This window comes from Pseudopipra pipra, chromosome 15, assembly GCF_036250125.1.
Source record: "Pseudopipra pipra isolate bDixPip1 chromosome 15, bDixPip1.hap1, whole genome shotgun sequence".
NCBI classification, from domain to species: Eukaryota; Metazoa; Chordata; class Aves; order Passeriformes; family Pipridae; genus Pseudopipra; species Pseudopipra pipra.
In genome coordinates this window covers 13,532,991-13,546,175 of record NC_087563.1, presented here as the reverse complement: position 1 = coordinate 13,546,175, position 13,185 = coordinate 13,532,991, and the positions used below count along the sequence as shown (strand labels likewise).

Genomic DNA, 13,185 nt, shown 5'->3' with positions numbered 1-13,185 from the left:
GTAAATGCCTTAGTCACAGCCAGGTGACTGCAGTCTGAGAAGGCAGGTAGCAGAATGGGAAGTGCTCTTCCATAAAGAAAGGCATGTCGGAATAAGCCACGTATCACAAACTCCTTCTAAAACACCCCAACTGTAACAGAAACAAATATCATATTGGCAATACCATAATGTTTGCATTCACACACCAGCTGTTACTGTTTCCCACAGGATCTTGTTTTTTAAAAGGCTGGTGGGGGAAGATTTTGTTAAGCAACAAATCTAGTCTTATTTCCTATATTGGCTGTATATAATTTTCCTTGGAACACTGGATTTTTAATTTTTTTTTTTTATATTTGTGTGGTACATGTACTAAGACATAATGGATTCTCTTTCCAGAATATTTTTGACAGGCTGACAGTAAAGCGTGGTGCACTCTGTAATTTAAAGCCATGCATACTTATGGATTATTGGATTATCAGATTTGGGTTTGTTAAACATTGTGTATGACTGAGTAATTGGCATGCTAAATTTATGAATGACTGTTAATGAATAAACTTCTTTTACTGAAACTGAAATAGCAAAGCTATTCCTGGACCAGAAAGGCTGGTAGATTTTTGGCCTGTAATAAATTGAACATGTAACACAAAGGGGGAGAGGAAAAAAAAAAAGGAAAAACATTGTGTAGAGTCAGTTCTAAGCAGGAATTACTGATTTTTTTTTTTCTAATTATTTTTTTCCTGCTTGGAAAATTATTGCAATATATAAAGCAATTTGATTTCATCCTCCCCCAGCAATTGAATTAAAGCATTTTCAAATATTCTTAAATGTTAATTTTGGGAAAACTGAACTTCCAGAAATACCTTTTGTATGCAATATGACCTAATCATATATACCACATATGCATGTATATAATTTATGATACTATGAACCTTTTCGTTACAATCTGAAGTGACTTGTTTACCAAGGTTTTGAGTGCCCAGGACTGTACTTGATGTGCTGAGAACCTGTAAATGCTCACATGTGTTGAGTGATGCACAAGTGGGTATCAATTTCACTTGTTCAGTCTGTTCAGAGGAGACGTGGACAGAGGCTTCAATACCAAGGCCATAGGAAATGCAAGCCTGAAAAGACTCTTTTATTATCCTTTTGCTTTCTAGTGTTTGTGCTGTTTAATCTTGTTTGTTTGTTTGGGGGCTTTTTGGTTTGTTTTTTTTTTTTTTACCCAATGCTTCAACACTGTTTTTAACTAAGAGTTTATTGCCACATACATGTTCTCCCTTTCAATCCACCTCACTATATTGTGTAGTGCTGGGATACACTTGTGTCTGAGTGTCACAAGATGAGAAAGGCTCTGAAGTATTGGGTATTGGACATTGCTTTTCAGAGATTGATGATTTTTAGTTATTTCTAGAATTTATTTTTTGGCTTTCCTAAACATTAAATGCTTTGAGTTCATGTTGCAGTCTTGCTGTCTCTGATTTCCTGTGGACTTACAGAAAAAGTGGGGATATCTTGATTTTTATGCCTGGAAAGACTTTAGTGTTCAAAAGGAAAGAGAATGCTAGCTAGAAAAGTCTGGCCAGTATCAGCAGGTCTGCTACTGTGAATCATAAGATAAGCATTATACCAGTGATGTGTATGCAAATAACGTCTGTGTTTTCCCATTAAACTACAACATGACACTTTGGTAAAATGCAGAAGTAAGAGCCATGCAACTGAAATGAAGTCTAAGACTGATGAACAAGTTCAGGTCGTGACAGAGGTTTTTCCTCCAATTGTATTTGGCATCTCTCACTTGCTACAGTAGGCTGCATCTTTCGTGCAAATATAGGAGCTTCTATCTTCCAATATTTTTTTGTCTATTTAATAAAAGCACTGCAAGGATAGATGGACATGAAACAGTTCTTTAAGACTAAAGCTATTCCTTCTATCTTAGCCTTAAAGAGAAACTGAACACATCTAAACCACAGTCAAAATATAGCTGGGTGATAATGAATATAACTGCAAAAAGCTCCCCACGTCCCCTTTGGCTTTCGCTTATATTCTGCAAGGGAAGAATACTCAAAACAATGTAAGAGAAAAAAAGTTGAGAAGGAAGGAGGTTATTTCTTTGCTTTCTGTGACTTTAGAACAGAGCAAGCTGAGGATAGAGGGTGAGCCCTCACAGATGAGCAGTGAAAGCATCCCACGGAACTCACCTGCAATATGAAGAATGGGGAGGGGGCGAGGTGGGAGTATTTACCCGGGCAAATTCAAGTGCAGCATTGCCAGCCACCACTAGCTGTCACTTTGCAAGCAGCCGGGGTCGGTGTTTTCAGCACTGCGGTTGGCGAGATTGCGGTGCTAATTAAACGGAGTAACTCCCAAAGCCGCGGAAAGTCCCGAGCCCAGGGGCTGTGCGTGAGCCAGGCTCGGGGGAACCGGGGGGAGGCCAAAAGGCAGCTCGAGGAAGGCGGAACGCGGCTGTCCTGAGCCGGGGCTGTGCCCGGGGGCTGTGCCCCGAGCTCGGGCTGGGCACGGCGCTCCAGCCCGCACACACTCCTCGCGTAAAGCCGAGCCTTACCTGAAGAAAACGATCGTCTCCCACACGTAGACTCCGAGCGCGTTGACGTTGCACATTTTTCCAGCTCTCGCTGTTTGTTGTTGTTGTTGTTGGGGGTTTTTTTCTGTTGTTTTGGTTTGCCTTTTTTTTTTTTTTTTTTTTTTGTACTCCGTGAGGGGTGGGCCGGTGGGGTTGGCCAATAAAGTAACCCGGCACTTAGGGAAGAATGGGTGGGGGGGAAGCGAACCACCCCTGCCGGTGCCGGGGCGCGGCCGGGAGGGTCCGCTCAGCACCGCGGAGAGCGGCGGGCCCCGCTCAGCACCCGGACAGCGCCCGGAGCGCGCCCGCCCAGCACCGCGGAGAGCGGCCCCGCTCCGCCACCGCCTCGGCTCGTCCCTCCTCCGCCGGGGCCCCCGCCACCGCCACTGCAGTGCTGCTGGGGCCGGAGCACCGGGCTGCCCGCGCCGAGACCTCCCTTCAGCGGGATGTCGCTCCGGACATCAGGCTGGCGAGAGCGGGAGGCGCAGCGGGTGTAGGTTTGCCATCGGGGTGGCGGGGGTGAGACGGGAGGTGGGGGGCGCGACGACCCTCAACAACCCCAGGGTTTAATCTCCGCTGCTGGCCGGGGTGTCTTCCTAATTACATCCACAGGAATTTGTCAGTGTGGAGCCGTGCTGCAGTCCCGGTTGTGTCGCTTTCCTGCCCGCCGTTTGGATGCTGTTGATTCCTGCTTCCTGGGCTTTTTTCCTCCCGAATAAGTTATTGCTGCTGTAGGGAAGGTGTCCCATTGCTCAGGGCTAGAGCGGAGGGGAGCGAAGGGGAAGTTTCTTGGGAAGCACTTCCATTGTGCTCGGAAAGAAAGTGGCTCACTGTCCTCCTAATGCATCTCATTTCCCCTCTGCCCTCTCTCCCCTGCTAGGACTCGCCAGATCTTGGGAGTTTCTTGCTGCATTAATTTACTAAACTAAAAAAAAAAAGGAAAAAAAAAGAAAAAAAAAGAGGGGGAGGTGGAGATGAGGGAAGGCAGAGGGGAGGGGGTAACTCAGCCTCTCCACCATCCCAAGGCCCTCCTCTTAGCTGTGCTCATTGGTCTCGAGGCTGAAAAAACTACTCTAGGACGTGGTTGGATAAACGCATGTTGTTCAGCAGAGGCTGTTAACCTTTAAAGCGCTGATACGTTTTGGTTTATTTCAATATTTTTAACCCGAATTGCTGTCTTTTTAAGAAGTCTGTGAAATCGTCTCCCTTGACAGGGCAAGCGTAACGTGCCTTAAATCTCCATCTCGTGGAAGATCTGCTTGGCTGGCAGTTGATATGTGTTGCTGTTGGCTTTTAAGGAACATCTCTGTGGTTTTGGGTTTTTTGTTTGTTTGTTTGTTTGGCTTTGATTTATTATTTTTTCCTTTTTATCTTTGTTTTATTTGATTTTTTTTTTTAAATTTTTTTTACATTTGATTTTGCAAAGAGGTTTGGCAAACACCAGAGCCATCAAGGCCAGGGCAGGTAAGGAGCATTTAGTAGTTACTTATTGCAGCTCCAGCTGTGCTCACAGGGTGCTGAGCATGGTGGTCCGGGTGGGGAGGAATGGCCTCAGTCACTTTGTCTCAGGCACTTTGTCAGCTCCTCATCAGCTTCTGAGAATTGAAATGAAAACTTAGCTCTCCTAAATGATCTAGCATATTGTTTTCTTCTCTATTGTCCTGGTGTAATGGGATCTTTCTTCTCTAGGTTCTGTTTTGTTTACCTGTCCTGTGCTTTGCAAAACTCCCCATGGCAAAGAGTCACTTTTTAACCCCTTTTAAGCTGCTTTTAATCTGTTCGAGGACTACTCTTGTCCCATGTTGGAAGGGTAGAGGTGAAATGGACTGCTTTCTCCACCACTACTGAAGCCCCACCAGGGTAGGAAACAACTTTTTCTTCTTTGTTTGGGTTGCATCTCAAAGGACCTTACTGCCATACTAAAATTTACCTGATGTTTCCGATCTCCTGTTTTTATTTGTTTTAAAGCAGTATGTTTACTTAGTGAAGCAGACAGAAATATCCTTTGGGTTACCAATCAGAAGAAAAGAAAGACCTGCTTGGCTTCTAGCCATTGGTACAGTGGGAATTTAATCAGATTTACTCCAGCTCCTGGGTCTCAGTGTCTAGCTAGATTAATAACAGGCTCTGATTTCAACTCATGGAGATTCCTGGGGACATGATTCCATGCAGTGTTTCCTGCCTGCTGCTTGCTGGCTCCACACTTTACTTTCCCTCTTGACATTTATCCCCACATGGATGAGCCTCTGTCACTGTGCTTTTCCAGCCCCCAGTGTGCTGACAGACCAGAGGAGGAGCTCCAGACTGGGAGTGTTAACAGGACCCACATAGCAGGAAAGCAATGGTGTTTCCTTGATTTTTTTTTTTTTTTTTTTTTTTTTTTTACTGGAAACAGGACAAAGAGCAGGAGGCAGAATCATCTCCTGGCATCTGTGGGTTAAGTCTAGGGGCTGTCAGCCTCCTAGTTCCCTTAGAAATGGAAATGGGCTCTGTAAGAGATATGACTCTCTCACATGATGTTTCCCTTGCCTGTAAGATTGATCTTTTTTATACCAAAAGTATCTAGACTTGTCTCATTTTGTCCCCACTTGCTCTCCTGGCACTACCTTGGGTTAGAGAAGAAGGATGACTGTGCTTAAGATCAAGAAAGCAGATGAATCTGTGTGTATATAAGATAAAGAATCTTCACAGCTATTCCTATTGAAGGGTCTGAAAACTGCTTTTCCCAGGGAAAGAACTTTGCTTTGCTGTCATCTGTCTTGGTGGTGATGGCGACCAAGTGATTTGTGTGGGCCCAGGGACTCTTCTGCTGATATTCAAACTTCTTTATGGAGAGACTCAGGAACACTGTTTGCTTTGACATTGGGGAAAATGGAGGCAAAACCTGGTTGCAACAGATATCTGGAGCAGGTCAAGGCATCGAGGTGATTTAGACCAAGGAGTAAAAACAAAAGAAATGTAAATGTAAGGAATATGAGTTTTGTCTTGTCATGATGACCCCAAAGGAACCACACCTTCTGCATTACGTGTTTGTCTGTGCTCTGGTATCTCCCTCTCAGTTGCTTGTCTTGGTGCAGTGCCCTGCACATGCTCTGTGAATGTGTCAGGCCTTGGTCAGGGTGGCATCAGATCCTTGGAACTCACATCCAGTGATTTAACCCAGGTGATTCAAGGAACAGCCAACCAGTCCTCAGTGCAACCCATCAGTAGGGATATCCGTGGTGAAGTTACCCACATTGGTTCTCTGCAATGCCAGATGTTTAGGTTTTCTTTTGTTCTCCAAGAAGCTAAGGGCAGATAAACTGGAAATAGGTCTGGAGATCTAATAATGCCTGGAAGTCAATTTTATCACCATTACTTTAAGTAACCCTTGTCATCAGGTACTCCTCTCCCTGGATCTGTCCTGACTTGCTCTGAGATCAGGTTTTAGCTTTCTGCTTGGTTTAGCTGCAGTGCTTTGTGATTTATTTTTTGGGGGGAAGGGTTCACTTGCCAGGTCTCCCATTTTTCAAGCAGAGTCCAAATGCTTCTGAAAGGCATTTATCTTTCTTTGGCAGCACTTGTACAAATGACAGAGTTGAAGATAACTTACCATGATGTCAAATGAGCTCCTAAAATTAGAACTACCTGCTGTGTGTTCATCTTGTTTTCAGTTTCAGAGTAGATGAGTCTTGTAAAACTCACTTGTAGGTGAAGTTGTCTGGAAAGCTTCTGTGTCATCGCCTTTCTGGGTTGTGAGTGATGGATTCTGTTCAACATAAGACACCACAGAGATAATGGTTTTAATTTGTTTTCAGCACTCAAGTGAAATTTGGGGACACCTGAAGAAAAGGGTGTACATTAGGAGTGATAAAAGCCAGGGAATATCTGCTTCTCCAGTTTCAGGGTGGTTCCTCCCTGATCCTTTCCCTTTGAAGAATGCAAATGAATTTCTTCTCTGTGGAGAAGATGAATATTCCTGGTAGTCTGTGACTTTATTTTGGTTTTGGTAGTTGATAGAATACTTAAAGACATGGAGAATACAGAAAGCCTTGGACAGCACTCAGTAATGAGGTGAACATGCACCCTATGCTGAGAATTAACCTAAAGCCTCATTCACAACTGGAAGTTGATTTCATTCTTGATCTCTTTTTTTGTCTCTGGATTTTATAGCAGATAGAGTAAATTTTAGTTTCTTTTACTTGCCGTTTAAAAATTCACATTCTGATAATAAATTCTTCATGGGGACAAACACCTTCAAGTTGGCCATTCACACACACTGCCTTCCTTCACCAAATAAATGACAGGATTTTTGGTGAAGAAGTGGCTGGCAGAGCAGTGAAGTACACTCAGCCTATCTCGGGAATACTAAATCCATTATTGTCAGTTTGTTCTTTGGAGAACGGCTAATGAGGAAACAGTGCCCCAAGAACTTGGATTGTGCTTCTCAAGGCAGAGATTCAAATTGCTACAGCAGCACTACTTGCCTTTTGACACTGAACAAATGAAAAACAAATTTTAAATTAGAATTAAGTTCAGGGAATTTTGCAAAGGGTTCTATAAAGTAATTTCCTGTTCAGCTAATTTCTATGTGCAGTAAGCTATTTCTCTGCAAGATGGTTCAAGTAAATACAATTTTCTTAGAAACTTGAGAACCTGGGGTACTTTTTTTAGTCAAAATAATTGCCTGTAAAATAACACCATAAAGTGCTTCTGCAATGTTTTTTAAAGTGTTTAGTCAAGATTCTTTACTGAAAAGATTTACAGATGAAAGAGAATTCACTGGAACTAGTGTAAAGGTCCATCTTCCATCCATAGTTCAAAAATATGTTTAAAATTGAACTCTGATGAAAAGTTTGATCAATTCTGTTTGATATGCATTGACTCTTTGGAAAACAACCCCTGGAATGTCTTGCATAGGAAATTCAGCAAACTTGCAGTCTAAGGTTGGAAGGCTAGTAGGGGTGGAGGTGAGGGATTTGTGGTATAGGTGATTGATGTTTTTGACTGAAATTCAGACCAAATATCACTGTTGATGGTATTTTACTCCATGTGTTTTAAAAATTATAGCTCTAACTGTGTTTGAGGTTCAGCCCTACATCTTTCTCTGCAAACAGAGCAGTTATATGGATTGTCCATGACCTTCCCACTCCTGGGCAGTATATTGCTTGACAAGTAGATTAGGGGCTGCATTGATTTCTCATCATTGCAAACATGGCCCCCATGAGTCTGATGACATTTAGTCTGTGATCACGGACTCTTTGGAAGTGGAATGAAACCCTGTGCTAGGATGACTTCAAGACAGACTATAAGTTTGCAGGAGGCCAAGTGAAGATCTTGCCAAGTGCAACATCTTGGTTTTCCTGACCTGAGTGTGTGTCTGCTCCCTCATGTCAGGCGCATGAATCAGGTTAAGGCAGTAATACCTGAAGAAGAGGAAATAAAGAAGAATGGATGATCGTTTTCCCCCTAGGAGTGCTGATTTATTAATGAATTTCCATGTCTCATATGTCATATAATGACACTTGAGCTGTGAGTAGTCTTGCTGCATATCATAGGCTTGTCACTGTCACAATTTATGTAGTGTTCTGTAGTAAGAAAGTAGCATGGACCTTGTAGCCTTACAAAAATTACACTACTGCTTCCACTAGAAGTGTGATTTCAGGTCATAAGCTAATTATTTTCTGACCTGTACAGAATAATTGCCAGGCAATCCCAGAGAAGCCAAAAGTACTATTTCTTTCAAAGGTCTTGACCAATAAAACTTTTTGGCTACACTACGATGTGAATGAAGAATAAGCCAGTTACTTTTACAACCAGTCTTGCCAGGGTTGTCAGGCGCTGAGCATCAAGCAGCTGTTGGAAATATTATCTTAGCTTTTAATGTTGTGAAACCCATTTCTTCTGCCTTAGCAGCCCTTGAGTGCTGTGGGAAATTGAACTTTTCTACTCTGTGTTTTGCTTGTAAATGAAAGAAACCATCTATTTGTTTTGAGGTGAGCATGTACCAGGTTTTGAGAAATGTTTACACAGAGGTATAGAAGAATACAAGGCAGACTTAGAGCTATTCACATTACCCTCTTCACTCCTGTTGTCTGGGATTAAAAACAAACAAACTAAAACAACAAACAAACAAGGAAAACCCCCACACCTCTCAAAAAGAACCCAAACCCAAACCAAACAGAAAATGCCACATAAGAAGAAAAGGAGGGAAATAAATGGAAATAAATACATTGAATACTTTCATTACTTTATTTATCTTGTGAATTTAATAGAGTGTATGTGGAACCCTTTAGAGGAAAAGTTTGACTGCAAACAGCAGACTTGGAAAGGAAATTGGGAGACAACTGCCAGTGACACTGAAGTGGCCCCTCGGTGTCCAAGTGCTTAGATGCTGAAGCACTCTCTTACATACCCCAATTCACTCACAGGACCAAATAGCAAAAATTATCTTCTGGAGTGAAAGAAACAATCTGCAGCTTTTTTTTTTTTTTTTTTTTTTTTAGCTTTTGGTGATAGAAATATTTGCACGTCAGACATCTAAGGGATAAAAAGAAGCCCTGTAGGATCCCTCCTCTTTTAAACATTACGAAAAGTTTGATCCTCCATCCACTGCAATGAAGCCTTTTGGCTCTGAAGGGAGCTATGGAACTGCTCTTGTTAGCAATCCCAGTTTCCAGAAGGGTTGATGGTGGGGTGGGTTTCACATTGCATTAGCAGAAGAAAGGGCTTTTCACCCACCTGAGGTGCCTCTGGGTTTGATAGCACTGCTGAGGTGCAATGTATCAGTAGGGATCTCCCTCTGGTAGAATGTGTTTCTTCCTTTAGTATCACAGTTCTCTTGATTTGTCTAAGTTAGTTGATGCACTTTGAGATTATTTTACTCATGAGGAGTGGCAGCTCTGGCTGCTTCATCTCCATCCAAAGCAGTTGTTCTCTAGTGGGGTAAGCAGGGATTTTGAAGGGTCATTAGGCAAATGATTTATTACCCAGCTGTATTTTATTTTATTATTTGAAACTCTGGCCCTGTGGACTTGCAGAAATTTCCTTGAGCATCACTGACCTGAGCTACTTGTTTGGTCTTCATAAAATCATCTTGTTTTTGCTCCTGTATTTCAGGCAGAGAGACCTGATGTAGGGCTGGGTTACCGAGGACTTCTCTGCACCTGGTTTACTGATAACTGTTCCTGAAAGTCCTTCTGAAAGGTGCCATTTTAACATCTCAGTTGGATTGTGTGCAAGTTGTGCTCTTACCTCACCTAAAATCTTTGCCTCAGGTGGAAAACAGAGAACAGCAATTTTAACATGTTTGCTAAGTAGCTTGTTATTGCCTTGGGCTATGTATTTCTTTGCAGCTTGCTGAGCTAAACCCTGTGACAGGTAGGAGCCCTCTTTTCATGCCCTCTCTCAGCCCAGTGTTTGCTCAGGGCTTAGGCAAAATTCCCCCCCCCCCCCAGGGGGGCTGCAAAGTTTGCCCAGTGAGCCCTGTTTTTAACATTTGTCTGATACAACCAGTTGGAGAAGGGTATTAGCACGGGCTACTCACTGGGCTGAGCAAAGGGAATTTGGCAGGTGTCAACACTGACTTATCCTCTGCCAAGTGCAAATGGAGGAAATGCTCCTCTATGACCCAGACTTGTATGTGCTGTACTTGATCACAGCACTTGATAAAGCTCCTTCTCCAAATGACAGCCACCATTAATGAATGGAATCTCTTGATTTTCCTAAGACACTAGTGATTTGTGTCCTTTGTCTTGCACAGTGAGTATTCCTAAAGGCGTATGGTGGAGAAGGACACTGAGTCTCCTGGATCACAGGTGTGGTTTTTTTGCTTTACCTGCAAAATTGCTTTTTCTACTGGAAACAAAATTTTCTTCCCTCTTCAAAATATTTAAATCATAGTGGGTTCTAATGACTCTTCAGGCAGACACCTCTGTCTCTACAGTTCAGCTAAAACAAAACCACCAAAGTTCTACTGGTTCCATTGCTGCCTTTATGTGCTGCATGCCTGGCAAAGCCCAACGTTGAAAAGCCTTTGAAAATTCCTGTAAGTATCAGTGGCCTGTGTTTATTGAAAGGAATGGAAGTATAAAACCCAGGATGTCAACAGAATGGATTTTTTTTTTTTTGGTAAAAAATATGTTAGCTCCGATTTGTTTTCCAAGCATCAATACGATTCTTTATGGTAAAAAATTGAAGTGTTAGCCTGCATTTCCTTTGGACAAATCAGAGAAAAGAAATTGCAGCCCATTCATGATGTCGCACCATGCTGGCAATTTTCTTTTACATAGCTTTCCCTCCCCATGAAAATAGTTCTCTACCAAGGCAATTGAACTGGACAAAAGTGATTTATGTAGTCTGTGCAAAGAGAATAGGCTTTGTTAGGTTTCAGGGAAGACGTGGAAACTCTGGGGGTGAGAAACAGCTTGGCTGAGACATGGGGAATCACAGTCATCTCATTAAATCTCCATGCCTATGACCAGACGTGGCCTCACTTTGCATTTGCTGCTTGATTACTGACTCTATGAAGCTGCTGTCTGGAAACAAAAGGAAGTAAATCAAATCAATGGGCATCTCTCAATGGCAGCTGAAGAAGCTTGTGATGTCCTGTTCTCCTTTGGCTCATTGTCTGAATGTAGCAGACACTAAAACCTCTCCATGCACATTTCTGCTTGCACATGGAAGTGCAAATATAACTCAGCTTTTTAACTCTTCACATAACGTGTCATGGTCTAGGACAGACTTGTCCTCATAGAAATAAATTTTCCCTCCTCCTCCCAGATAACTTATCCATGGGGAAATCAGCCCCTTCAAGTGGTAGAGAATTTATTTGATATCCTGGGTTGTGACTGGAGAGTAAAGGAGGCAGTAGCCCTTGTTTGAAGCAGTTTAAGTCAATATTAGGGAGAAACAGAATGGTGGTGACAATCAGCTGGCCGTGTGGACAAAAACATTGGAGTTATTTCTGATATTGCACCCTTTGCACTCATAGTATTTCAAGTGGAAGAACTTTGTCAAAGACCCAGAGCTTGGTTACAGAAATAAATTTTTGAGGGTTTTGTTGTATAGACACTGGCTATTCTGATGTACTTCTCTTGGTATTTAGTAGCTGGCTGAATTGTCTGTGAAGGAATCACCAAAATATATTATGTTATTTATATATATTTATGTTATAATAGTATATTTTTTTTGTGTGTATATATAATATGCCTGCATGGACTTCTGTGATAGAAGACATAAGCTGAAATAATAACATCTTTTGTCTTTCTGGCATGTGTTGGGGGAAACACAGCATAACTTCATAGCTCTCAAAGCCTGGGCAGCATGGAGGAATTTCTTCACAGAAAGGTGATTAGACATTGGAAGGGGCTGCCGAGGGAGATGGTGGAGTCCCTGTCCCTGGAGGTGTTCTAGGAATGACTGGACGTAGCACTCAGTGCTCTGGTCTACTTGACACAGTGGTGATCAAAGGTTGGACTCAATGATCTTGGAGGTCTTTTCCAACATAAATTATCCTGTGATTCTGTCTGTAACCCATATATACCATAACAGTAGATGTGGTGTGATATGTAGCCAAGAGAGTGGTTCTGTGAGTAGCAAGCCCTGGAGAAAGCCCTGAAATCTTGGAGATTCTATGAAAGCTTGAAGACAGTGCAGGAATGCCTACCTCTGGGTTAGTCTTTGCTATCCTAAGAATGTGCCCAAGCAGTTGCCTAATTGCAGTTGAGCAGAAATTTGTGAGAACTTCTATGAGCTTATGGGAACTGAGGCTTTCCAAGGACTCACAGCTTGGGTGAAGCTGGGTAGGTCTCATGCTAGGAACAGGTTAGTACCCACATGAATTATAAGAGGGGATGCTTTTTTAGCATTGATAAAACAACCTGTATTCCTCACAAAGTCTGCACTGTTTCAGTGGAAAGCTGAGGAGTAATCCACTATAAAAGTTGCCATAACAACAGAAGATGGACAAAGTAATAAATGAAACAGGGTGTTAGAGTGGACTTTGGGCAGTCTGGAGTGTGGGCTCTGCGCTGGGCACTGGGTCGTGTGATATGATGTATTGTCTTGTAAATTGCAGTTAGCATTACATCAGCTATCCATAGGGGGTGTGCCTGTAGTCCTGGATTAAACCTCAGACCTCTGGGACCTTGTCTGTTAAACACTTTGTTGGCCCAATAAACTGCCTCACGTGGCAGTGCTGTGTGTTAGAAATCAATACAACTGCACTTGCCTTGTCCTAGCAGAGGAAGGGAAAGCTCCAGGGACTGATTAAGTTCTCTTTGCTGAAAAAGCTGCTGCATCCCAAAACATTTTAAATAAATGCCATGTGTCTACAGGTAGTTCTGCATCTAATTCAGATTTTATGAGACTTGCTGTACACTAAGTAAATGCAACTTGATTATAAATCGCTTATTCATTGTAAACATGCCTCATATTTCATGGATTGTAAAATCTCATTATACTACTGTTTTTTAATTAGTATGATGAGCTGTCACAGTGAATTGGCATTGGCCAGGTTTTCTTGGTGTTGTGTCTAAATTCAGTTACCCATTTGCTGTCACAGGCCCAGAAATAGTCTTTTACTTATAAAATGTTTTAATAAGCCAGATAACGTGTGTGCTCCTTTTCACTTGACTTTCCAGGCT

At 42.4% G+C, this 13,185-nt stretch overlaps 1 protein-coding gene and 1 long non-coding RNA gene across 5 annotated transcripts in view; one reads left to right on the top strand and one right to left on the bottom strand.

The window, feature by feature from the left end:
* Positions 1-2,695, bottom strand: part of GLRA1 (glycine receptor alpha 1) — a 47,909-nt gene extending 45,214 nt beyond the window's left edge. For both annotated transcript variants that reach the window (XM_064672006.1, XM_064672007.1), the window contains exon 1: positions 2,543-2,695. In XM_064672006.1, coding sequence (XP_064528076.1) covers positions 2,543-2,598 — 56 coding nt within the window. In that variant the 5' untranslated portion in view covers positions 2,599-2,695. The remainder of the gene's footprint in view (positions 1-2,542) is intronic.
* Positions 2,696-2,840: 145 nt separating this feature from the next.
* The window catches only part of LOC135422648 (uncharacterized), a 168,132-nt gene continuing 157,787 nt past the window's right edge, over positions 2,841-13,185 (top strand). Inside the window, exon 1 of one of the 3 annotated variants that reach the window (XR_010434537.1) lies at positions 2,841-3,053. This is a non-coding gene — a long non-coding RNA (uncharacterized LOC135422648). Of the gene's footprint in view, positions 3,054-3,642; positions 4,025-13,185 lie in introns of those variants that run through there. The other 2 variants (XR_010434538.1, XR_010434536.1) reach the window with 2 other exon arrangements.